The 25,752-nt window shown below is 37.0% G+C and overlaps 1 protein-coding gene across 1 annotated transcript; it reads left to right on the top strand.

Moving 5' to 3' along the window:
* The first annotated feature begins 342 nt into the window (after positions 1-342).
* On the top strand, positions 343-25,368 carry LOC127812680 (signal peptide peptidase-like 2). Its single transcript, XM_052353183.1, has 14 exons — positions 343-667; positions 1,305-1,463; positions 1,591-1,702; positions 2,734-2,853; positions 5,769-5,920; positions 6,055-6,237; positions 6,353-6,387; positions 10,849-11,005; positions 13,771-13,824; positions 23,283-23,375; positions 23,491-23,633; positions 24,494-24,564; positions 24,781-24,864; positions 24,953-25,368. Exons 1-14 carry the CDS (start codon positions 479-481, stop codon positions 25,075-25,077), a joined length of 1,677 nt encoding a protein of 558 aa, XP_052209143.1. The 5' UTR covers positions 343-478; the 3' UTR covers positions 25,078-25,368.
* The last annotated feature ends 384 nt before the right edge of the window (positions 25,369-25,752 follow it).

The following is a 25,752-nucleotide window of genomic DNA, read 5'->3' as shown; positions in this document are numbered from 1 at the left end:
CTAAGCGCTAGGCCCCAACTTGATGCTCGACTAGCGCCTAACGCTTTTTAGAACATTGCTTTTAATTGATTTTTCTTTTAGAACAATTGACGAGGAATACTTTTGGCGATTCATAATTAATTAAAAAATTTTAAACACTAATTTAACAAAATATAAAATTTAAGAAATGCCCAAAAATAAAAATCTAAAATTGGGAAAAAAATATATATGCAGGGACGTGGTTTCAGTCAAATGCAAGCCAAAACGTCGTCGTACGGGCCTTCTTCCGCAGTAGATCCATTCCTTCTATCTTTCCCTTTTTATTATTTATTTATTTTTTTGGGGCAGTTAAATCCATTCCCTTCAGCACAAACAAACACATTGCCAGAAGAACTGTTACAGATTCTCTCTCTAAAAGTCACCATTTTCTCTCTCTATATATGCTCGCATTTAATGTATAGACTGTTCATCAGAAGCTGCTGCGATGCACTGACCAGAGATGAATCATCATCATCAAGCTCCCGAAAATCTCATGGATTTGCAGAGATTTTTCCGCGGATGGGCGGCGGCGGTTCTACTTCTTCTGCTCGTCTTCTTCCACAACCCTAGTCCGGTGACCGCCGGCGACATCGTCCACGACGACGATTCGTCGCCCAAGAAGCCTGGCTGCGAGAACGACTTCGTACTGGTATATCTTTAAATCCAAAATTGTAAATCGTTGTTATCTATCTGCAATCATTAGGTTTGTGCTGTTGCTTCTGCTCCAGCAATTTGGGTAGGTTTTGGGAGTGCAACCTTACTGGGGCTGCAAATGCGTACTCTTTCTGTTATTTGTTTTATTTTCGAGCTTCAGTTTTGTGTGATATGAAGTTTGAATTTTGCGTGGAAGTGAGCTGCATCTTTGTTTCATTCTGTTTTTCTGCATGTGCTAAATGCTTTCCAGTTGTAATGATTTTTTCTTCTTCTTCTGGAAGTCACTTTAAGAGAAGATCAGAAGTAGGAATGATGCAAGAGATTGCCCTCTTTAGTATGCCTTCACTTGATCGAAACCGCACTCATTTTCTTTCATTCTGTAACTTCTTTTAGTTGAAGATAAATATGTTTGTGTACGTTCCAGCAAGCTATAACTGCGAAGCCGTTTTTTCATGTCGATTTGAACTATTTATATGAACTTAATAAGGCACAACTGCAGCTTTGAAGTACATCTAGTTTTAAAAAAGTTCAATTAAGTTGATCTCTGATATCGTTATAGATGCAGATCGTTTGGTTTTTCATGGTCTCGTCTTACTTGGATTTACTCGTTAATCTATCATGGCTTTTTTCAGGTAAAAGTGCAAACTTGGGTCAATGGCATTGAGGACAGTGAATTTGTTGGTGTTGGTGCTCGATTTGGCACTACCATTGTGTCAAAGGAGAAAAATGCAAACCAGATTCCTCTTACACTTTCGGATCCCCTTGATTGTTGTAGTCCACCAAAGAATAAGGTTTTCCTTTTCCACCCTATGTTTACAATTTAAACATTTAAATGTTTTGTACACTGGTGACTTCCATCCGTTCAACTGCTGGTGCATTTGGTTAAATTAAAATAATTCATGAGTTTGAATGTATTAGCTTGCTGGAGATGTAATCATGGTGAACCGAGGTCACTGCAAATTCACAACAAAGGCAAATGTTGCAGAAGCTGCTGGTGCTTCAGCTGTTCTCATAGTTAACAACCAAAAAGGTAAATGCCAATCAATTACAGTAGTTCCAGGAAACTTTGATATAATCATTTTTCTGTTTGTGAAATTGATACGGATACTTTTCTTTTCTTAAGATAACTGTTACAGTTATTCCTGATAATGCTTGTAATATCAGCTCAAGATATGTCAGACCTTCTAGAGGTTATGTTTGGAACAGAAGTATCTTGTTTGGGCTGTCAAATGCCCTTGTTGTGGCTTTTAGCCTTTTACAGTCTGGACACACTTTTATTCCAAATGTATATTCCCTGGTTAAGAAACTTGGTATTTACCAAGTTTAGAGATTTTCACTGTTAATCATTGTAATAAAATTCATGATGCTATTTTGGCTAGAACAACTTTTGTATGTTGTGTTGTTTCTTGGTGGGTTCCAATGGATTTGGCAGCTTCTTGTGAAAACTTCAGGAGTGATGCAGACTTGCCAGTTTAGCGAGTTCAGGGGTTTGTTGGGATAAAATTTAGCATTATTTATGTTGCTCCTTACATGCACTTGTTATAATGATCCCCCGGGTGAAAAAAAGGGGGAAAATTTGAAGATACTGGGAATTTCTTTTTATTATCTCACTTCCACTAATGGGAGATTGTTTGTCTATTAATCACTATTGGACGTTGTAGACAGTTATGGAGAAAAGTGCATGTTAATTCCAATTTATAATTGTAGTTCATTTTTAATGTAATACATGTACAAACACCCAGAATAGATAGAATTTCTGTCTTTTTTTCAGGACTTCAGTCTAAGTCACTGGGGTGTCCCTAAGGGACATATTCTTCTCTGCTTGTTGCTTTTAGCTACTCCTTTCCGTTTCATGTTACAATGTATGCTTCACATGTGACAATAGTTTTGTTCTTACCTCTCTAATTAGTTGTCTTTTAAGTTTGAATCTTGTATCTGATGGAGCTGAATGAAGAAACTAATTGATGATGTTTTTCATATAAAACTTTATAGTGACAGGAAAATGCACATTAATTTAATTGCTAAGGTTGAGTTCTCTTTTTCTTTCTTTTGTTGCTGCAGAGCTTTACAAGATGGTTTGTGAACCTGATGAAACTGATCTAGATATACACATACCTGCTGTCATGCTCCCCCAAGATGCAGGTGCAAGCTTAGAAAAAATGCTAATGAATAGTTCATCAGGTAACTTATCCACTTTATGCATACACTTTAAGTAGAACTTAAAATTCCTCTTCAAAAATTTAATTTTCTATTTGGATTAATCTTTTTATGCCTTCAATAAGAACTATTGCTTATTTTGTTCCTACTTGGAACTGAAGGGTAGTCTAGCTATTTGTTATCAGATTTAGACCCTTTATTAAATGTTGGATATTGTTTGACAGGGTTTGAGGATATAACTGCTCAATGCTTTTTTGCGTTTGATGTGTGACTAAATGCTGCCTTACAGTGTTTAATGGGAACAAGATAGGAGGGGAAAAGATTTTTACCTAAAGACAATAATGTAATACCTCGAGGATAAGTAAGGAAGGAAACATCACCAACTGGATACTTTTTGGATTGAATGTAGACAAAGAACTCCCGGGTTAAGCGTGCTTGAGTTGGGAAAGTTCAAGAATGGGTGACCCCCTGGGAAGTTCGCGTAGACCCATCAGGGTAAGTTGTTCCGGTCATTCCTATCGCTCGATGTGGGATGTTACAGATGGTATCAGAGCCGACCCCCGAGCCTTTGAGCGCGGTGGTGGGACAAACCTTAGCGAGGACGTTGAGTCCCTAAGGGAGGGTGCCTGTAGGCACCTTAGGTGAATCCTACATCGGTCATGCAAATGGGGGAGATTTGAGACCAGTTGTAAGGTCGCATGACGAGGACGTCATGTGCTCAAGGGGGGAGAATATAATACCCCGAGAGTCCAGAGAGAGGTAGTATATATCGAGGATAAGTAAGGAATGAAACATTATCAGCTGGATACCTTTTGGGTTGAATGTAGGCAAAGAACTCCCGGGTTAAGCGTGCTTGAGCTGGGAAAGTTCAAGGATAGGTGACCACCTGGGAAGTTCGCGTAGGCCCATCAAGGTAAGTTGTTCTGGTCCTTCCCATCGCTCGATGTGGGATGTTACAAATAAAGTGTATCTTAGGTTTGCATGATATTATGCATGGTAGGAAATGGTGAATAACATATTTCAAGGAGCAACTGATCAAGTGTGGACCTAAGTGAACAAGATGGTCCTTCCTTTTTGATCAAAGAGTTACCTCTTGTGCAACTCACAAGGCACTTGAAGCTGAATATAAACCGTGTTTAGCTAGCCAAATCGTGTGATCTTGTTAATGTTTATTAATGTTAGCAAGTTTGCCTCGAGTAAGCACTAGGAGTCAGTGAAGCAGTAAATGTGTCAAGCGGCTGGTTTAGTTAGGCGGTTTTGTTCCAACGGTAATTTGTTTATTTGGGGGTAAAAGCGGTAATATCTAATCCGGTTATGATGTATAGATCAGTCCGCCCTTTTATAGTCTATAAATAAGAGGGCAAGGGTTAGTCATTTGACAGCATGGTTAGACAAGTGCATTCTGTTGTGAGAGGAAAGGCTAGAAAAGTGATAGTCCCTTGTAATCTCGGAAAGATCAAGAAGTGTACTCATGTGTAAGGCTGTGTACTGATTCATTCAATTCAAAAGAAGACTGCTCTTGAGGGGTTTGAAGGTTGGATGTAGGATCATTCAATCGAATAATCTGAACCAGGATAGATCTGTTGTCTTTGTGTGGTTTGGTTTATGTTTTCGGTATTTTTCATTACTATTTTATTGTTCTTGATTGATCCAGTACATCTGTGCCCGCGCACGTGTGTTTCCAAGTCAGTCTAATTGCAATTCCAGTGCTCCCTGGATTAACAATTGAAAACATGATGAAGTTGTATGTGTATGTATTAATATGCTGAGGGGATGTGCTAGATCACTCCTCATCAGCTCCTTGAACCTCCACAATATCTCAGGGATCATGCCTCCATATAGATCCCCAAATGTTAGCTTATTAAGGTTGCATGTAAATTTCCAATCCATCCGTCCAAGAATTTGAGCATTTTAATGTCCAGCCTCTTTGTTGGGGATCAAACTGAATCTTCAATCTCTCCCTTCAGGGATCAACCTTCTTTAAGTCCCAACCTTGTAAGGTGACACATTAATCTTCATTGTCTCTCCCTCTGAGGATCTAGTTCTTACGATGTTTCTACTAGTATTAGCCTTTTGAGGTGTGGCATGTTGCATCACCTTTTCAGAAATTGAGACTTGATTGACCTTGCAACGCATTATCAGCTCAGTCAATGGAACTCCCCATCCTAACGTCTCTCCATATATCCCCGTACCATGTAGAGATGAGGTTTCCAAATGTGTCATCTCTCTCATCCTGAAGTTCTCCAGAAATTGATCTCCAACTTTGGTGACCTACATTGAGGCAACGCCTGTGTCTCCATTTGCATGAGACTATGGGTTTTATCTGGCTCTCTTCCTCCTTTGAGGAGCTTGATGTTGACCAATCATGAGAGAGAGAGAGAGTTTTGTCATTTGTGGCTGGTCTTCCATCATTCCTCAATCTCATGTGGTGTTATTTCCTTCATATTCTTATAATTGTTCATTATTCTCCATTAATGGAGAGTCAGGCCATAATCAATGCCCCATGTCAACTAGATGCTTATTAAAGTCTAGATCTCCATTAGAAATAGGGGTCTAAATCTGTCAGAAACAAAGTGATCAGAATATTGGGATTTTCTCTCCATTGCCTGCTTTCTGCTCATTACCTAGCTCTCTTCCTTCTCGGCTACGATGGTCCATGTGTCATTAATACTTATCATAATTTCCAGCTCACCACACTAAGTTTATAACATTATTCAAAAGTGGTCAAGAGACAGAGGAATATGGCTAGCTATCAGTATTGGCAATGCATTATAACTTAATTTGAAACTCACTAGTTTTGCAGCAACTAATAACATAAAAAAAAAATCTTGTATGTTTATATTGAGTGAGAGTGCTCTCAGAGATTTTGAGTGGCACAATCTTTATCCTGTTAACACTTCTGCAACATAGTTTTCTAAAGGTTTCATACTTCTCTACAGTGTCTGTGCAGCTATACTCTCCACGACGACCTGTAGTTGACATAGCCGAAGTATTTTTATGGCTTATGGCAGTTGGTACTATCTTGTGTGCATCTTATTGGTCTGCATGGAGTGCAAGAGAAGCAGCTATTGAACAGGACAAACTATTAAAAGTTGTATTTTCCCCTTCACAATATACTTTTGCTTAGCCAAAAAAAAAAAAATAGTTGTTACTTTCCTATTAAGAAGAATGCATTAATGTTTAGTCTTTGTATTTGCTGATTTATCAAGTTTTTTGTTCTTACAGGATGCTTCAGATGAGTTTCCCACCATCAAAGACGTTGGTACTAGTGGAGTAGTTGACATTAACATGGCATCAGCAGCCTTATTTGCTGTTATTGCTTCATGCTTCTTGGTTATACTTTACAAATTAATGTCATCCTGGTTCATCGAACTTCTGGTGGTTCTTTTTGCCATTGGTGGTGCAGAGGTGTGAGTTATCCCTTTCTGATCCTAATTATGATCCTTATTTCTTGCATAGAAATGGTCACTGATTCTCCATTCTGTCATCATGAGGTCTGATTTCAAGGTGCTTTTATTTGCAGGGCTTGCAAACTTGTTTTGTTGCCTTGTTATCAAGGTAAACTACTTCTCTTCTTGACCTTTAGCTTCCATCAACGAATATTTGCTTTCTCTTTTAAGCTTTACTGGGCAACAATTAGGATGACCTTTTGCTTTGTTTCTGATGAACGTTAGTTGCAACCTTATGCTAATTTTTCAACATGGCAAATGTTTGCTGAAGGAAATAAAAACTTTCTTAATTCTTTTATCTATCTCTGTTTTAAGTGTTTACATAGCTCCTTTACTTAAAGAGCAGAAATATAGAAAGACCTTTCATCAAGAGAGATTTTATTCGATCTGGGAGACATCATTTCTTGAGCTCTCTATTTATAGGGAAAGATCAGACTCCACAACAAACGAAAAATCATGCCAAAATTTGCAAATCTAATCTGTTGTGCTTAACTGCTTCAGTGCCTCTTGAGAATATGTAGAACAGAGGTGGATTTTTCAAAGTAAATTGAGGGGCTATTACCAATATTTTGTCTGCAACATGTATGTTTTGGAAAAGACTACCACTTTTTTTTGGGTTGTGGAATCCAATTTGTGGATTTTAGCTGTTAATATTGTCTTCTTTGAATAAAAAACTTTATTTTCCATCGAAGGAAAGTATTGATACATGAAGGTTTGGAGCAGGTATGCCAACTGCATGTTCTGGTGACTTGGCCATGGCTAGATTGTTCTATCAATCTTTTAGGGCATCAATTCTCCTAGATATGGAACCTCAATTTCATGGATTACTCTGAAGTCTTTTTCTATATCTAAAAGAAATAATGATCTCATCAACTCCTCATGAATGAGTCAATTAATTTGCTGATGTCTATCCATGTGTTTTCTTTCATCATTCTCTATGACTCGTTCTTCTCCCTTATCTTTCTCTGTCTGCTAGTAAAGATCTTTATCTTAGTTTCCATTTTCGTTTTGTCAGCCCTTCCATTTGCCTTCAGCCTGTACATAAATGGGTTACATATGTATTCAATCAATCCTATGAAGAAATTGAGGCGGATTACATTTGATTTATATATAGACTCCATTGTTTTGGTTAAATATTAGATTTTAGAATTTTGGATAAAATTATTCACTAAGTCAACTAATTGACTCATTTTGTTTTTAAGAACTTGTGTCCAGTAGATTCTAATCCTTCCTGATTCTAATGCCTTGCCTTTATGCTGAGGCAGCATGAGAAACCAAGGGGAAATATATGCAAAATTCATGAAAGCCATACCGTTTAGTTGCAGTTAGCCCTTCTTGAGCAATTGCAATATATTTTATGAGTTTGAGAAGGGAGTATTTATTAAAGAATTGAAGGGAGGGAGGAGGCTATTGAGTACTTGTATATATTTTCCTTTTTTGAGGGTTTAGGGGGTGGGGTTGTGTTCATATTTTTGGTATAGGCAGTATTTGTTGGCATTTTCTTAGTATGTTGGTGATAGTGGATGTTGGTGGTATGACATGCAGGACAGAGTGAATTGTAAAAGGAGCTGAGCATTGGTTTAGTCAGTGCTAATGTTGGCGAGGGTTTGTAATTGAGGTTATCGGGTGATGGAGATCAATAGTTCAAATTCCGGTCCAGATTGAAAGACCAGACCAGATTGGACCAAAAAACCCTGTCTGGTCTGGACTGAATACAATTTGGTCCAGTCTATGGCCCATATTAAAAAGTATGGGTCCCAGTTTTGAACCGAAGACCAAAAATGTAATTTAATTACTTTGTAATATGTATGAGGTTTATGAATGTTTATAATTTTTATAATAATATTAGATTTTCTTTTTTTTTTTGGAAGTAATTTTATGTGAAATACTTTTTAAATGCCCACTGTAAAGATGATGACATATATGTATAGGCAACTCAAGGCAGGCAACTTTGCAAATTATACAACAACATATCCAGCCGTTATCCCACTATGTGGGGTTGGCTACATGAATTCTAGACTTCTATGTGGGTTACATCCCAACTGATAGTTTGTCTAGAATTCATATTTGGATTCGACTAGGTTTTACGCTGGTTGTCGGCTACCTAACGCAACCCTCCTCCTTTATCCGGGCTTGGGACCGGCAGTGGATAATATCCCCTGGCGGAGTAATGATGAAATGAAGTTTGAACACCATCTTCACATGGAGAAATTTCATGAGATGGTGGTGGGTGGTGAATGAAGATAATTAATATAGTTGTGTTCCATCACTTAGTTGATATGGTGAAACCAACAAGTACAATATGGAAACACAACACAACTTTGCAAATTATATGAAGTTGTAAATTATTAGTGCTGTAGTGGCTGTGACTTAGACTATATATATGCATAATGATATATGGGAAGTTCAATTTAGAAGCATGAGAGAACAAAGAGATATTGGACTATTATTGCAAATACGAGAGAACTGGATTGCTTTTAATTTGCCAAGAAAATATGTTACTACCTTTTTTTTTTTAATGATAATGTGCTGTTTTGGTTGGATATTTTTGTATTTTTAAAATAGTTGGACTGGATAGGACTAGACTGGACTGAACCAGTCCAGTTCGGTTTGGTCTTCTGTCCAAGAATTTTTAAAATTTTGGTTCTGGTCCAGTCTGGTTTTGACTGAATGAACTCTCCTACATTTATTGGTCTTCTTTTCACATGTCCAAATAATTGTATTTAGTGCATCTTATCTTCAATAGATGTCACTCCTACCTTATTTCGGATAATTTTGTTTTTAATTTTATCTTTTCTAATATGGACACACATCCACTGCAATATTATCATACTAATTACTCATAATTTTGCACATTTTAGTATTTAATTGGCCAACATCCCGTACCATACAACAAAGTTAGTCCTATAGTCAGGTTTTAAAACTTTGCTTTTAGATTTAAAGGGATTTTACAATTACATAAAATGCTAGATGCACTTCACTGCTTTAAACTTTCTACCTTGATTCTTTGAGTAGCATTCTGAATAATCTCTCATTCTTTTTGAACAATTAATCCAAGTTATTTAAACTAATATTTTCTAGGATAACTTGATCTTCAAGTCTCACAATGACAGGAATTTTAAATTTTATTCCTTATTTGAACATATGAATAGTTTGTTATGCTTTTATTTCATAATTTAGTTTGAATTTCAAGTTTGGTTTGGATTTATGAATTTATAGACATCTAACAAGTGTAGTGATTATTAACTTTTAGTTGATACTTGAATACAAGATTTGGTATTCTTTCTTGGTTATTCTTGTTCTCTTCTTCCTCTTTCTTCTTTCCTCTTTCTCTTCTTCTTCTTCTTCTTCTTCTTCTTTGGTTCTTCCTGGTTCTTTGGATAATGATGGGATGTGCTGAGACAACTAAAAAAACAGTTAAGAGTATGGGTCAATGAAATTTACTGCCAATCGTCATTGTTCACCATCCAATGCCTCCATAGAGCTGAGAATTTTTGTGCAATTGCAAGCCATTTTGTTTTATGGCGATGAAAATTTTATTCTATGCTATCCTTAGTATCTAGCTGGAAATTTTTGTTTCATGGTCCTCATGGATTCAGATGGTTGGAAGTCTAAAATTCATGTAGCCGACTCCACCTAGAGGGATTAAGGCTTGTGAAAATTTTCAAGGGCAGCCTTACTTGTGGAGAAATATACACTCTTGCATCATACGGTTCCGTCATGGAATCAAGACCTCCCCTTCTTCCTTGGACCAAGAAGACAGTGTGAGTCATGCAGCCTCTGTGGCTTCATCACTATTGATGGTGGTATTGTAAATTGCCCTTTTTGTAGTGGATATGTGCTGTGACATAATACTTCCCTCTAAATGAAACATCAAGAAAGGTCAGGGCATAATATATATATATATATATATCTCAACAATACGGTTACTCTTCTGTGATTGTAAGGTCATGGTTTCAAGTTGTGGAAACAACCTTTTGCAAAGTAAGGTTTAGGCTGTGAAAAAAAAGTCCAATTGTGCACTGGGGATGCCCTTTATACCAACCACATGGGCAGTGAAGCTAGTGAGATATAGCTATCACCTTGCTGAATTTGAAGTCTTTTTTTTTTAATCCTAAAGTAGAAATTCCCTATATTTCTCTATTTGTGAGGCACCTGAGGGAGATTAGTTGAAGTATTCCTGAGAACAGGGTTCCTGAAAGAAAAGGAAAGAAAGGGGGGGGGGGGGGGGGGGGGAATGCAACTGTTCTGTTAATTACTTAGTAGGCCATTTGTAGCGTTCTATGTTTTGCTTCCAGATATAGTCTTTCAGTTTTTGTTTAATTAGATTCATGGAAAAACTGTTGGCAGTTATGTTGTTTGTAAAACCTGTAATATAATATCTTAGTATTCCACTATTTTCAAAAGTTAAAGGACAACTAGATGGATTTTGTCTGAGAATGCTTTACATCTTCTTTCTAATGAACCTATTGGGTTGATGTTAAGATGAATTTAGATCAGAGCCTTTTGTTATAGTGATGTGATTTTTTTTTTTAAAGTTTTGGGACTGAGTGGTTAAATACTTTTCCAGGTGGTTCAACCGTAGTGCAGAATCATACATTAAATTACCTTTATTTGGAGCTGTATCCTACCTTACTCTAGCTGTTTCTCCATTCTGCATAGCATTTGCTGTTGTTTGGGCAGTTAAGAGAAATGCATCCTTTGCCTGGATAGGCCAAGATGTACTCGTAAGTATATGTTATCTTTTATACTTCTGTTGGCTCTTATTTTTCTAGTTACTGCACAGTTTTGTTAGACCTTCTTCTTGGCTCATGCAACTGCTGATTGTTTCCCATATGGCATAAATTACCTTTTGATCTTTTGTTTCTGCCAACAATGAGTTATGGATTCTTGAGAGACAGTGGATCATCAGCAGCACCAAAATTTTCTTCTTATAGCTCTAATGAATGTACGATGGTTATTATGATTCACATTACCCAGCAATGAAATTGATGGACTTGTCAATGGCATTAATATCTCCTGCAAACCAAGTATTATGTCCATCTAATTCACTGCAGTTTAATTTAAACACTCTTTTAAGTTTTATTGGGCAACTATAAGACTAGCTTAGTTATATGAAATGGAGTGTTAAGCAATTAAATACCAAACATCTGCAAAATATTAATGTAATTGAGATGAGAAATCATACTGGATGTGCAGCCATGCAAGAAAAAACATAGTTGTGAATGAGGTTATTTGTAGTAAGGTTGGAGTAATGCCTGTTGAAGATAAGATGGAGTGTAGACACAATTAAAATAGTTTGGGCATGTGAAAAAAAAAGAAAAAAAACCAATAGGTTGACCCATCAGAAGAGTGAATATTGGAAGACATTTGTATGTTTCATTACATAGTTGATATTGTGAAACCAACTTGCACAACATGGAAACACAACATTGATTATAATATTGTCATTGACGAAAAAACAATCCATTTCGCAGACTTATAATATCTTGAATTTGGAGGCTCATTAATTGATTGAAGTTGATGATCTACCATGTTGTCAATTTCAAAGCTTGATGTTGCTTGGTTGGGGATTCTTGATTTGCATTATAAACCTAGAACTCTACTCTTGGTTGCTATGCACAAGGCACCGTGGCCTCCCTCACATTTCTAAAAAATGCAGTAAAAAGTATAATGTTTTAATTACTTTTCAAAATTACCCCTTCTCAAAAATATAAAATGTAGATCAATTTGAAGATTTCCCCCTATCTTTTATTTTTCTTATATTAATAGTTTTTATGCTATAATCAAACATATTTTTGAGATAAATAACTTTTAATTTGTTATAATTCTAATATTAACTGTGGCAAGTGTATTAATTTCCATTTGATTGTTTTTGATCAATATTTAGTTCTAGACTTTTTTTTTTTTTAATTAAGAGAAAAGCAATATTATATCAACAAGATTCTTTTTAAAAGTCTGGAGATCAAGATGATAACAAATATTTTAAAAAAATTGTATAGTTAAATAAGCTTTAAAATAATCTTTCATATAGATTCTTTACTATGGATTAATATTTTAGATTATCATTCAACAATCAGATGAACAAAACAAGTCACACGTAGAATTTACATACAAAATAAATTTTGTCCACTTTGCCACTGTAACATTTTTAGAAAGATTAGAAAAAATTTATTAAACATTTTGTACATGCTCTTAGTTTGATGAGTTTGAGAATTGGTTAGACTGTAATATTGTAACTGATTATTTAGCTACTTTCTTATACTTAATTTTACAAAGTAAGGATTCTTTTATGTCTTAATTTATTTACTTTTATTACTTAACTAAATATATGACATAATACTACATTAAAAAACTTACCCCACTGGATCTAGGTCCTAGCTCCACCACTGGGCTATTGTAACAATTGGTTGCTTGAAGGGGATACGATGATGTGTATGGTGATCATATTGAGTTGAGACTAAATTTTCAGTCTTAACAACTTACAAAGAGCTTAACTGTATCAAAGTTGAACACACTGTAAATCAAAGTATACATTTTATACTTGCTTTGCAACCAGCCAAGTAGTAAGAACTTTTATCAGAATTAAGAGTTGTAACAATGTGATCTTATATTGATCTTGTCTAGTGCACTAGGCGTGTGTCAACACACTAATATGGAGTCAAACAGTCCCCAATTGTTGATGCAAACCATCCTACAAATTTAGATATTATCTGGTCTACCAAGTGACTTGTCCAAGATCAGTCCAGACTATTGATAACTTGAGATAAGCAAGCAACAGTAGAGTTCACATCTTTGTCATATGCCTAAGGTCAAAATCCCGAACTTAGCATAGCTCTTACATTATTATATATTTGTAACACAATGTAGATAATATGAACAGAGAGAATAATGTCATAAATGGTAAATACTATTATTTACAATGGCTGCCAGCATATAAATGATCTAATGATGTGTGCACATTCCACCAGAACATTGGTCATTGTGCAACTATCTATCCTTTTAAGTCCAACATCTTAGCATTCACTAAGTTTGAGCTGCTATATGTGTTTCTGATTCTAAGATCCAAGTGCATTGCACTAAAAATGAGCTTTTCTGCGTAGAAGTGTGCCCCACCTTTAGCCTGGTATAAGAAAAACTGTGAAACAGTTAAATAATGAGCATTTTTGTCTAATATTTGGCTGCAATATTTGGTACACTGATGAAGACCATGCCAACTTCCTTGCCATTCCCTGATATGAGAATTTGACTATTGATTTTTCCTTATTAATGTTATTGTTTTCTCATGCTCTGCTTCAGACGTGGATGTAAAAAAGCTAAAATAGCCTATAGTCGCTACTCATGGATGTTGCATGTGCTACTTTTGCTTTATCATTACATTACTATACCATCTGACATATTCTGTTTAGAACCTAAATTCTAGGAAAAGGCTTTCTCAAGGTCCTTGAGCACACAAATAATGGTATTTTCTTCTCATTTATTCCTTGATCAGGGAATTGCGCTGATAATTACAGTTCTGCAGATTGTGCGTGTACCTAATCTCAAGGTAATGATTCAAATTTCTTTAGATTCTTTGTTAGTAATGAATATTTATAGTACACATGGACATTTCCTGGACTCTTTGGATTGCCATTGTCCTATTATAATAACTTGCTTTTAGTTAGGCTTGCATGTAAAGCAGCTCATGCAAGCTTGAAGAAGTTGGAAATTCAACTAGATGTAATTTAACAAAATTAAAAGAATTGCGCTAATAAAAAATGAGTGTAATACTAGTTCTAGTCCATCTGTGTTTCTGTATCTAGACCATCCTTCAAAGCTGTATGTGCGTTATTTTTTTAGAATTACAGGGTGTGGCTCAATCCATGTATATTACTGCAATCAGTATGAATATTTCAACCTAATTTATCACTTTAAATCACGTAACACTTGGGTATGAGCTCCTAACAACGCCTTAAGTTTTTTGCCTTCCCTCAACAGCACAACGAATGGTTGTTTGCATTTTGTATCATCAAATATGATGAAGTGAAATACTTGTAATGGAGTTGTATTTCATGGATGTATTCTAAATCATGGCTCTATATGCATGAATAATATGAACATACAGAACAGAGTGCTTGTTGGAATGGACATAATATGATTCTGTAATGGGCTTAGAAAGAAAATCAATTAAAAAAGAAAGATTATGGAGAAAGAAAATAGTTCCCTACCCCCCTCCCCAAACAAAATTTCTGTTGGAAGCATACCTGTACACAATTATAGTGTTAAAAATTGAAAATATTATGATTTTTCTTTGATTATGTCGAACTTAGAGCCTTGAGGAATGCCTCAACTTCTATACATGCATTCTGCAAGGTCCAGAGGACGCAAAAATTTTATGAAAAGCATAAGAACCTGCTTAAATGATTAAGCACAAACCTGCTCCATTCACTTATTTGGCCAAAAAGCTCTTACCATTTTTAACATTATAAGTTTTTCTACTTTATCAGGCAAAAAGATCCTTTGCAGTTGAGTCATACTTCCATAAGCATGAGTTTGGGAGCGTCTAGTGCAATAGTGTCTTATGAGGATTATGGTTGAGGGAAAGGAACTGTTTGTTTTGTTTTACATTTTTGATCTTTTTATTTATTTATTTATTTTTTTGTGGTCTTCAAAGGAATATATTAAATAGTTAGATAGCACCAAAACACCAAGAAGGGGTGTATTCGCCATTTTCAAACAAATTAATTTTTAATATGAAGGAATGTGAAGTCATGCAGCATACAAATGATTTTGTAGTGGTTTGGCTATAAACAAGCCTACTTCTACTTCTCTAGTTGCATCTAGAGATACTTCACTATCTTAAAACAGAGGCTTTCAGGATGACCTCTTAAAACCTTTACAATCAGTGGTGTCTAAAGGTTCGCCATAAAACCTTTTAGTTTTATAGGTTCTCTACAAAAACCAGACCAAGATAACTTTGCTACACTATTACACAATTGTATCGAATACAAACCATTGACCTCCTAAAATGTCACAACTGAAATCAACTAAACAAATCAAGAACCATTAGCTTGGCCTGATTGCTTTTACAAGTGTTGTAGCACGTTTACAACAATAAATTTATATATGGAAAACTGCCTTAGGATGACTCACGTGTAGATTATCCGAGCGATAGGTGACTATCAGGAGAGATGGGTGACTATCTTAGGGTGAAGCGATAGCAATGGATGACTCTCCCAGGGGTAACAATAGCAATGGATGAGTCTCTCGGGGGTAACAACAGCGATGGATGAGTCCCTCGGCTAGGTTGAGAGTGATGGATGACCTATCCAAGAAAGAAGATCGGTTAGGGGTGCGGATGAGGATCCCCGTGCAGACCCTCCGATGCCAAAGTTAGCCTCTCAAAAATGTAAAGTAGTCAAATGCAAGAAGGAGAAAGAGCGTGAGAGATTGTATATCGAATGAGGGGAAGAGACCCCCTATTTGTAGCGATGGGAGGGGCAACCATGTGTCGAGTGGCCCGATCTCCTCGGCAAGAATCTCGGAGAGGCTTTGACCGAGTCTCGCGGGGGTAGTTTTGACCGATTCTTTAGGAGGTGTTGGTGCGAGAAAGTGTAGGGCACACGGATGTGATCGTGGTACCCTGGGTGACCCTCACTCAGGGGTGTGCGCGAGTGCGGGCAAGCGCAGGTGTGGGAAGACATGGGCGCATGGCATGCATAAGTAGACAAGGGGGCGGCCGAGTGCGCATGCGAGCGTACGCAGGCACGTGCGCGGAGGCTCACATTAGGCACTCCCGAGGGATCTCTCTCGGGGGTGTGCAGTACCCCTGAGAGACGTCTCTCGGGGGTAGACCCCCCCCCCCCCCGGCCATGTTGCTGCGTGGCAGCATGGGGGTGGGGGAAGAGACCACTATTTGGCCGCTTTCATGCAGCTTGGGCCCCCCCCCCCTCTTGGTCACACGAAGCGACCATGTGTGGGGTCCCCCCTCCTTGCTGCACGAAGCAGCCAAGTGGGCTAAAGGCCTCCCATGTGGCATCTTGATGGTCTGCCACGTGGTATTTCTTCCTTTTTGACTTATTATTATTATTTCGATTATTTTGGCGGCATAACAAGAAGAAATATCAAAAGCAAATAAAAACGAAGTCGAGAAGTCTTTTTTTTACATTTTGATGTTAAATGTTTTTTTCTTAAGTAATATTTTAATTATTTTTTGTTATCCAAACATAAGTAAAAATATATTACATCTAAACAAATGGAGCATTAAGGAAAAAGTGGGAGATAAAAACAAGATTAAAACTACAGAAGCAAAATTTTTGTACTGAAATTTTATATAAAATGATGTGGCATTCATACCCATACATTATGATGAAAAACTCACTAAAATAAAGAATAATGATACAAATGAAATTGTTGCATTACTTTTGTGAATTTTATATTTCAAAATTCTATTAAAATATTATTTAGAAAAACTACCTGTTATAAATTAGAAGCATTGACAGCCTTAAAACCCTCCAAGAAACCGATCAAACAACCCTCCAAACACTCACAACTCACCGACAACACACAACCAACACAACAGTCTATAAAAGAACAGAATTTAAAGCATAAAAAAGAACAAGAAAGAAAACATTCAAATCACATGAGAAGACATAATTTATCCTGGTTCATGCCATGTGAATGGCACTACATCCGGCCTTTAAGATCCTCCTGAGAGCAATCTTTATTTCCAAAAATCGATCAGTACAGTAGTGGCCTTTCTCTCCCTTCTATTCCCGAGCACCCCAATTGTTTTCCCCCAAGATTACAAAGCTAACAGCCTTAGCCTTTCTCTCAGAAACAATCAGCTCTCGTTACAAACAGAAAAATGAGAACTCTTTCTCCATTTGCTATCCTTTGCCCTCTATTTATAATAGTGGGTGGATATCCCAATGAATATTATTAGATATTTACAGTTTAACCCCCAAACTGTAACTAATTACAGTTACAGTTTGGGTTACAACTTCTATCTAAAATCTTCAAAAGGAACTCTAGCGAACTGTTATCATTCATTGCTACTGCTATCATCTTTTTCTTATGCCATATACTCGAGACAACCTTTAACAATTCTCCACCATTGTCTTGAGTATACTCCAACCTTCATCCATCCAAGCTTTTTGGCCTTCCAATAGATGAAATGAACCTGCCCTCATAGGTTCTTCATGCTGCATGTGATAACTCAAACACAAAACAAACATCAAAGAAAACAAATCAATGCTGTAAGACATAACAATGGACCACCTTTGGATAAAATCAGCTGCAATAACTAAACCTGCAACTCTCATTAGATATTATCCTCCTCAAGGTATTTTCCTAATGAATACATTCCTAACACCAATATGATTGGTTTCTCCGTAGTGTAAGTACACTCCACCATAAACCAAATCCATACTCAATGATACTCATTAATCCAAAAGTGTCCAAACTTTTTACACAGCATCACAACACAGTGAACCTCACCCAAATTGGCCTTTCCACTGCTAGACTTTATTCCTAGCTCCCCAAAACCGGCCTTTTAGGCTTTACCACTGTTCTTCTTCTAATGTTTGCTTCAAACAAATAGCATTGCTCATCTCTACCTACCAGTCTACTAAGATATGCTTATAATTAGGGTAACCTAGGCTGCCTTAAGCTGTCTAAACCCTATTCCAATCTCTATGCTTTAGTATTTCCCAGCTTATCCTTCCTCCCACACTCTCAAACACTGATCTAAACACTCAGCTACACCTTGAGAGTTCTATTTTGGAGAAAGAAAATACCAATGAAGCTGCCTATCAATATACTAAGCATACCACTGGAATATTCTCAGCTTCCCTATGCGCTCAATTTTAACCCTTTTTGGACTCTTCCAATCTTATATCTTACCTAAGGAACTACTATCATACCTCATACCTAGAGAGACCTTCTAAGCAACCAATCCTTGCTTACCTTTCCCTCTAGCCTCTTATCCCTTGGCTATACTATAAGATCACTTTTCCCTTAGTTTCCACATGGATAATGGCTGTTAGTGATACCTATTTGATCCAAATTAAGCCTTCATGTGCTGCTTTAATCAATGGCCATTTGTCTAGCATTTTTCCTAGACTTTTCCCCATTTCCAGCACCTTCCTTAATTCTCAAATAGACACTTCACAGCACTCCACCCCTTTAACATAAGGGATCTTTCATCTAAGTCCAACGTTCTCCCCAAATTTACATGGCTCCATGCCATTCATTTGGACAAGAGTGCATCACCTCTTCTTATACAAGAGGTTGTATTTTCCAGCCTGCTCCTTAGCACTCAAACCTGAGCCTAAGCATCCTTCAAACCCAACATTCCATACCTCACTGGTAGATTACTTGTGGTTCTATCATTTACCCATCCTAGGCAACACTAGTCCTTCTATTCCCTTGCTCATTATCTACAAGATGATTCTCCTTCCCTTTCATTGCTTAATCCAGATTTTGATCAACCATGGGCTTCACCATACAAGACAACCCTTTCACACACCCTTTTCCCCTCACTGTTCACAAGAACCCTCACTGCAAGAGCCAAAACTATCTTAGACACTAGCTTCCTCCCTCTCACAATCTAGCCCAAGTTTACACAATGAATATGCCCAAAAATTTTCAGATTTCCCTATTGCTATACTCTGGTAGGTTAGTTTAGGACATTCCCAAAGGATTCTCCTTGCTGGCCAGCATTCCAAATTCCATCCCTTGGTCTTGGAATCAACTAATTCCATGTCCTATTGGTAGAGATTTCCCATATAGGTACGAACCCTAGCTTTAGAAGACCTAGGCATACTTATTTCACAACTCTAAACCACCTAACTTTTCATACCAGCAGCAATTTCCAGCAAGCTTATTTTTAATTCCAGCATGCTCATATACGCTTGGGAATTCCTTAGGGACATACCATCTCCACTAGGTTCACCTCACCTAGCTCCACCATGAGACAAGGCCTAGATAGGTTCCCAAAACATCCTAGAAACTGATTTCTAATGGGATTTACTGATTTTGGAGACTTCTACATCTGGAGACCTAGACAAACTACATGGTTATTATTCCTATACACCTGCAAATTTTCCCTTCCCCTAATATCCCTAGCCTTAGATACCTTTCCTAGCCCTTGCTCACCATTGTGAGACATCCTCAAGAAATGCCCTAACCTAACTTATCATAGGCTGTCCTTAGAGGCTGCAGCTTATCCACAAAACCTGCAAGCATGCATCACATATCCTCTATTCTTGAGGGTTGCTTCCATCTCTCTAAGAGATCCTAGCAACTCTTAGGACTTCAAATCTCACTATCTAATTATTCCTAAGGACATTAGGCTTTCTTATTAGAACATGGACATATTTTACAACTTCTAATAATCTGGAACAGCTCCACCATGCATCCTAATTTCTCACATCTCCAATACTCTTGACCTTAGTTGTTGCCTAGACAAACCATTTCCCCCTCCACCATGTCTCTATGGGTAAAAACCCTTTTCCTATGAGAATTACACCCTAACCCTAGGACCTATGCTATTTTTAATGCATACCTAGAAAGACTATAGGACATCCGCACTCTCATAGCCAAAACCACACATGGTGTTTGAACATTCGGGGTTGGTTCTTTCTTTGGATTCTTTCTTCCTATTTGGGCAATTCTTCTTCGTATGCCCTTCTTCATGGCAATGAAAGCATTTAATCACTTTATTGCCACTTCTAGACTTAGACCGAGACCTACCTTTAAAACTAGGGTCTCCTTTTTCTGTTCTAGAGTTCACTGCCAAAGCTTCTATGGAAAATTTCTGGGACTCTACTTTGTGTTGCAAATCCTTGGAATTCAAAGCTCCTATCACATCATCTAGGGTCAACTTATCTCTTCCATGTTTCAATATATCCACAAAGGTCTCATAGGACTTGGGAAGAGAGTGCAATAAGACCAAAGCTTTATCCTCATCTTCATACTTAATATTTATATTCTCAAGATCCAAACACAGTTTATTAAAACTGTCCATATGATCTTGCAACCTTTGATTTTCTCTCATCTTGAAACAAAAGAATTTTGTTTTCAAGAACAGCCGGTTGGATAGGGTTTTAGTCATATAAAGAGCATCTAACCTATTCCAAAGCTCCTCCGCGGTTGACATCTTTGACACCTCCCTCAAGATTTTGTCTCCTAGGCTTAGAATAAGGGTGTTAAAGGCTCTTTTGTTGGTTTCTTTTCTCTTATCCCTGATTTCCTTTTTTTGGACTTCAGTTAGGGTTTCGGCATAGGCTTTTCAGCCTCTAAGGCTTCCTCCAGTCCAAGATTTCCCAAAAAGGCTATCATCTTCATCTTCCATAGGCTAAAATCATTTTGGCCATCAAATTTCTCAACATCATACCGTGCAACAGAGACTATAGAAGCCATTCCTACGGGTGTGTGATGAAATTCTAAGTTCTTGATGGTAGAGATGAGAGGCCCGGCTCTGATACCAATTTGTTATAAATTGGGAGCACTAGTAGCCTTAAAACCCTTCAAGAAACCGATCAAACAACCCTCCAAACACTCACAACTCACCGGCAACACACAACCAACACAATAGTCTATAAAAGAACATAATTTAAAGCATAAAACAGAACAAGAAAGAAAACATTCAAACCACATGAGAAAACATAATTTATCATGGTTCATGCCATGTGAATGGCACTACATCCAGCCTCTAAGATCCTCTCGAGAGCAGTCTTTATTTCCAAAAATCGATCAGTACAGTAGTGACCCTTCTCTCCCTTCTATTCCCGAGCGCCCCAATTGTTTTCCCCCAAGATTACAAAGCTAACAGCCCTAGCCTTTCTCTCAGAAACAATCAGCTCTCGTTACAAACAGAAAAATGAGAACTCTCTCTCCATTTGCTACCCCTTGCCCTCTATTTATAATAGTGGGTGGATATCCCAATGAATATTATTAGATATTTACAGTTTAACCCCTAAACTATAGCTAATTATAGTCTGGGTTACAACTTCTATCTAAAATCTTCAAAAGGAACTCTAGGGAACTGTCATCATTCACTGCTACTGCCATCATCTTTTTCTTATACCATATACTCGAGACAACCTTTAACACTACTGAAAGGACAATAAAAAGCTTGTCATGATAGAGGAATAACGTGCCAACTCACTATTGGGATAATAATTGAGTTAAAAAGTTAATTGTTATTAATGAATAACAATAAAAACTTAAAAAATATGTGAAATTAAATATTAGAATTAGAAATATGGGACTTTGTTTTGACTTTTTGCAAGCAGTTTGTCGTCCAAAGGAGGTTTTTGTAGTAAGGTATTTATATAATTGATCTGGTTTAATACTGAATGTGATTGGGTTTATCCTGACCTGAGCTGATTGTGAATAAAATCTAATGAATTGTTAGATCTGGATCAAGTCTGTATATAAATGGACTGGATTCTGTGGGTGGCAACCCTAGTAAGTAACGGTTCACTTCAGTGGGTGGTCCACATCATCCTGGATTTAGAAGTCTATTCTGAGGAGAGCTTTTTTATGTTTTTGGACTGCTCTGTTTGGTTTATTGTCATCTCAATGCATGTTGCTATGCTATTGAGAAACTAGGGAACTCTAGCACGATTTCTGGATGATCAATTTTGATGATTTTATTAGACAATGTGAGTTCTGCAATATCCCTCTTTCTAATGACAGATTTACATGATTGGCCCAGGTGAGCTTAATGTAACGTCTCGCCTGAATCTTTTCCTTGTCTTTAGCTGTATGGAATCCTCTTTTCCTGGCTTGGTTCATGAGTTGTTTAGTGAAGTGTTCTCAGATCATCATCATACTGTTTTGGAGGTGCGTCTAGTTAAATGGGACTTACCCATTTTGGGTCTTAAAACATTTGGTTGGTTGTCCTATCATTAGTTTAGAGTTATTGAGCCATGGTGGAAGGGTTGTGTTTACGGAGGATGTGCTGGCCCAGTGCTGATGAAGAAGCTGAGACATTAAGGAGAATCTCAAGGTGCGGAATAGAGTATTTTTCGGGATATCTAATATAGGAAGGTATCAATGCTTCTGGATATTGGGGAGCTTGAATGTGCGTTCGTCTCTTGGAGGCAAATGATATTTGATTCTTCTTCTAATCATCACATTCACCACCTCCTTAGATTTTCATGTTAATGTTTTAATGTTCCATGATCCAATACTAAGCTTTTAGTGCTGAACTAACTCCTTTACTGGCATTTGTCTATGAAAATGCAAGAACCTTGCAAATTTAACACTATATTCGGGCTAGCATAGCTGCCTAGCCCATTTTTCACTGTACTCAGGCAATACAACACGTCAAGAGGCCAAGTGGGTTACACCCCAATGAAATGATCTTTTATTTGGAATTCATGATAAAATGATCCAATGATTTTTACACTGGTGGTTGAATAAATGCAAATCCTCCTTAAAGAGTTGTGTACAGTTATTGTAAGGAGTAACACGTTTAACACTAGAAATTTTAAGGGGATTACTCAATCTACAGTACTAGCAGAGTTTTGTTAAAATCCCTAATAAAGGCAAAATCTTTTAAGCTAAATGATGCAATTCATATAAAACAAATCATCCTAATCAAATAAGGTTAAAGGATCTTAAAATTAATGATTCTCTAGTGAGTTCTTGGTTGTAACATGTCCTAATCAAATAAAATAAAAGAAAACTAAATAATTATCTGTTGGGTTCTTGACTGTATCAAACGTACTTATACAAGATCAAACCTGAAGATAAATGGACAATAATATCCTTGGGGTTACAAGATGTTGGTTGGTTATTAGCGTGTCAATATGCTTGGCTAGGTTAAGTAGACGCCTGGTTGTTTGTGATGGCATTGATTGCTGAGAATCCTAGATTCCTAGTTTATTCACCTCTAATTGCTAAGGAAAATATGAAATTGTGTTAAGACACTTTGATTGGAACAGTTTATGAAGTATGCTTTTTTATGAGTATATTTTATTTTCCATAATCTTGTCTGATGTTGTGATTCAGGTGGGTACTGTTCTACTCGGTTGTGCCTTCTTGTATGACATATTTTGGGTGTTTGTTTCAAAGAAGCTATTCCATGAAAGTGTGATGATTGTGGTAAGTAATCCTCTCAATATGGTAATATGGCCATTATGATAGAATGTGATTAATTGGTCTGGAATAATTCAACTTTTGTGTGTTCGAGAGTAACTTGAGAGCCACATATTTTCAGGTGGCTCGTGGCGATAAAAGTGGAGAGGACGGCATTCCAATGCTACTGAAGATTCCACGCATGTTTGATCCATGGGGTGGTTACAGCATCATAGGCTTTGGTGACATACTTTTACCGGGATTGATAATAGCATTTTCGCTTAGGTTTGACTTTTGCAGCCTTTTCTCATTTCAAATAGTTTTATGCATATCCTTTGTCCATGAAAAAATGACAACCCCCCCCAAAACACACACACACACAAAAAGATGAAGAGAAGAAAAGAAGATATTTGTTTCTTATTGGTCCTCGGAAGTGTAGGATGGTGGAATAATATAGATTCATGTTAGAGACACAAATGCTAATCTGTTCAATTGTTTAAAGTTTGCCAGTTGATCTTGAAATATATCAGAGCTGCCATCTAGGCTAAAAACCATTACAAGTTGGCATGTTCTAGTCCTATCATTTCCCAATTTACTTGATATAGCAATGCCTGCATGAAGTAAATCAAAATAATTTCTTCTTCATTGGGTAAATTTCCCTGGAGGGTGAGCCTTGATAGGAATGGTAAGGTTGCTCCTTTTAGATCACAAGTTCGAGTTATAGAAATAGCCTTTTTGCAGAGTAAGGGTAGGTTGCATACAAAAACGATCCTCTACCTGACATGTCCATGCATATATACATCTGCATACATATATGCTTATCAGAATTACATGTATATGTATAAACATTGGATTTCTAAGCATGTGCATGCATATACACAAACAAAAATGTAGATACGTATAAACATATATACATGGTCTTGTGGGGAAGGAAAGAGAAAATATTACATGTGCATACATATACACATATAAACATGTAGATACATATCTTATGTTGGCCAAATTGACATGTAGAATTTTACTGCAGCCATTGGATTTCTAAGAATTACGAAACCCAATTTTCATTTGTTTCCCTTTCTGGAGTCATATTGTTTATTGTTTATTGTAAATCTGACAAGGCTAAAACAAGTGGTTTGTCCATGCAGGTATGATTGGTTGGCGAAAAAGAATCTCCGAGCTGGGTACTTCCTGTGGGCAATGTTTGCATATGGATTAGGTAACAGCAAATACAGGAATCATGCTTAGCTAGTTCCAAGGATGTGAAAGAATAGAATAGTTACTTAAACAAATGGAAGTAGTTGATGAATCATGAAATGGGAAGAACATTACATTGGCTTTTAATGCTTTATCGACATACCCTTTATATATCTTTTTTTTTTTTTTTTTTAATGCAATGATGCTCAAGGTTTAATTTATCTGAAATATATTGCAGGTCTTCTTATTACCTACGTGGCACTGAACTTGATGGACGGTCATGGCCAACCGGCTTTGCTGTATATCGTCCCATTCACACTAGGTAATTTCATCACGGGGAGCAAATAGGATCCTTTCTGGATACAAAATCCAAAGATCACCTTATTAAAATTTTAAACACATCCATGCAGGGACCTTTTTGACACTCGGGAAGAAGAGAGGCAATCTGAAGATCCTGTGGACAAGAGGGGAACCTGAAAGGGTTTGCCCTCATATCCAACTCCAACCCACCGAAGAATCTAGCCAAGAGAAATAAGTCCTCTTCTTGTAATTGTATCATAATCTGTGTAATATGCTTAGATCATCGATGTTCTGCCAGAGAAGCAAAACCTATTGCTTAGCGCAGGATGCTACGATCAACTAAGCGCTGCATTCGTGTAACATGTTAGCGAATTCGATGATTTGTTCATCGTAAGTTGTTCTAATCATGTGTTCGGTTCCTTTGCCCTTGTGGTTCTTGGTTTTGAACTGGGAAAATGCCTGTTTTCTGCATCCTTCATTGCAAGGCCTCAATGGAAAGAGTTTAATCTGCAATTTGTAGCATAAACGGACGTGATCTTTTATTTGATGACTTTTAGTCAATGAGAATGTGCCTCCTACACCTGAAACCAAACAGGCCAAGTTGGAGGGGTGAATTTCTTATCACTGCTGCCAAACATGACAACTCATTTTGCATTTTAACTTATCCTGGTGGTCATACATTATAGTGTATCATATCTCCATTCAAGATTCTGCTGAGTTTGTCATCTTTTCCATGTATTTTTTGGTTTTAGTGATGCCAAATGTCTCTGGAATGAACAATGACCGAAACAGGAGGCTGGATGAGAAAAAAAAGGGTCAAATTCATATTTCTATTCCTGTATTTATATATATATATATTTTTGTGTAGCCATTCAATTTTTTTATTATTTCGATTATATTCTTGAATATG

The sequence above is a fragment of the Diospyros lotus genome, chromosome 11, assembly GCF_014633365.1.
Source record: "Diospyros lotus cultivar Yz01 chromosome 11, ASM1463336v1, whole genome shotgun sequence".
Taxonomy (NCBI): Eukaryota; Viridiplantae; Streptophyta; class Magnoliopsida; order Ericales; family Ebenaceae; genus Diospyros; species Diospyros lotus.
Note: the sequence above shows the minus strand (reverse complement) of the source record. Positions and strands in the feature narration are given on the sequence as shown.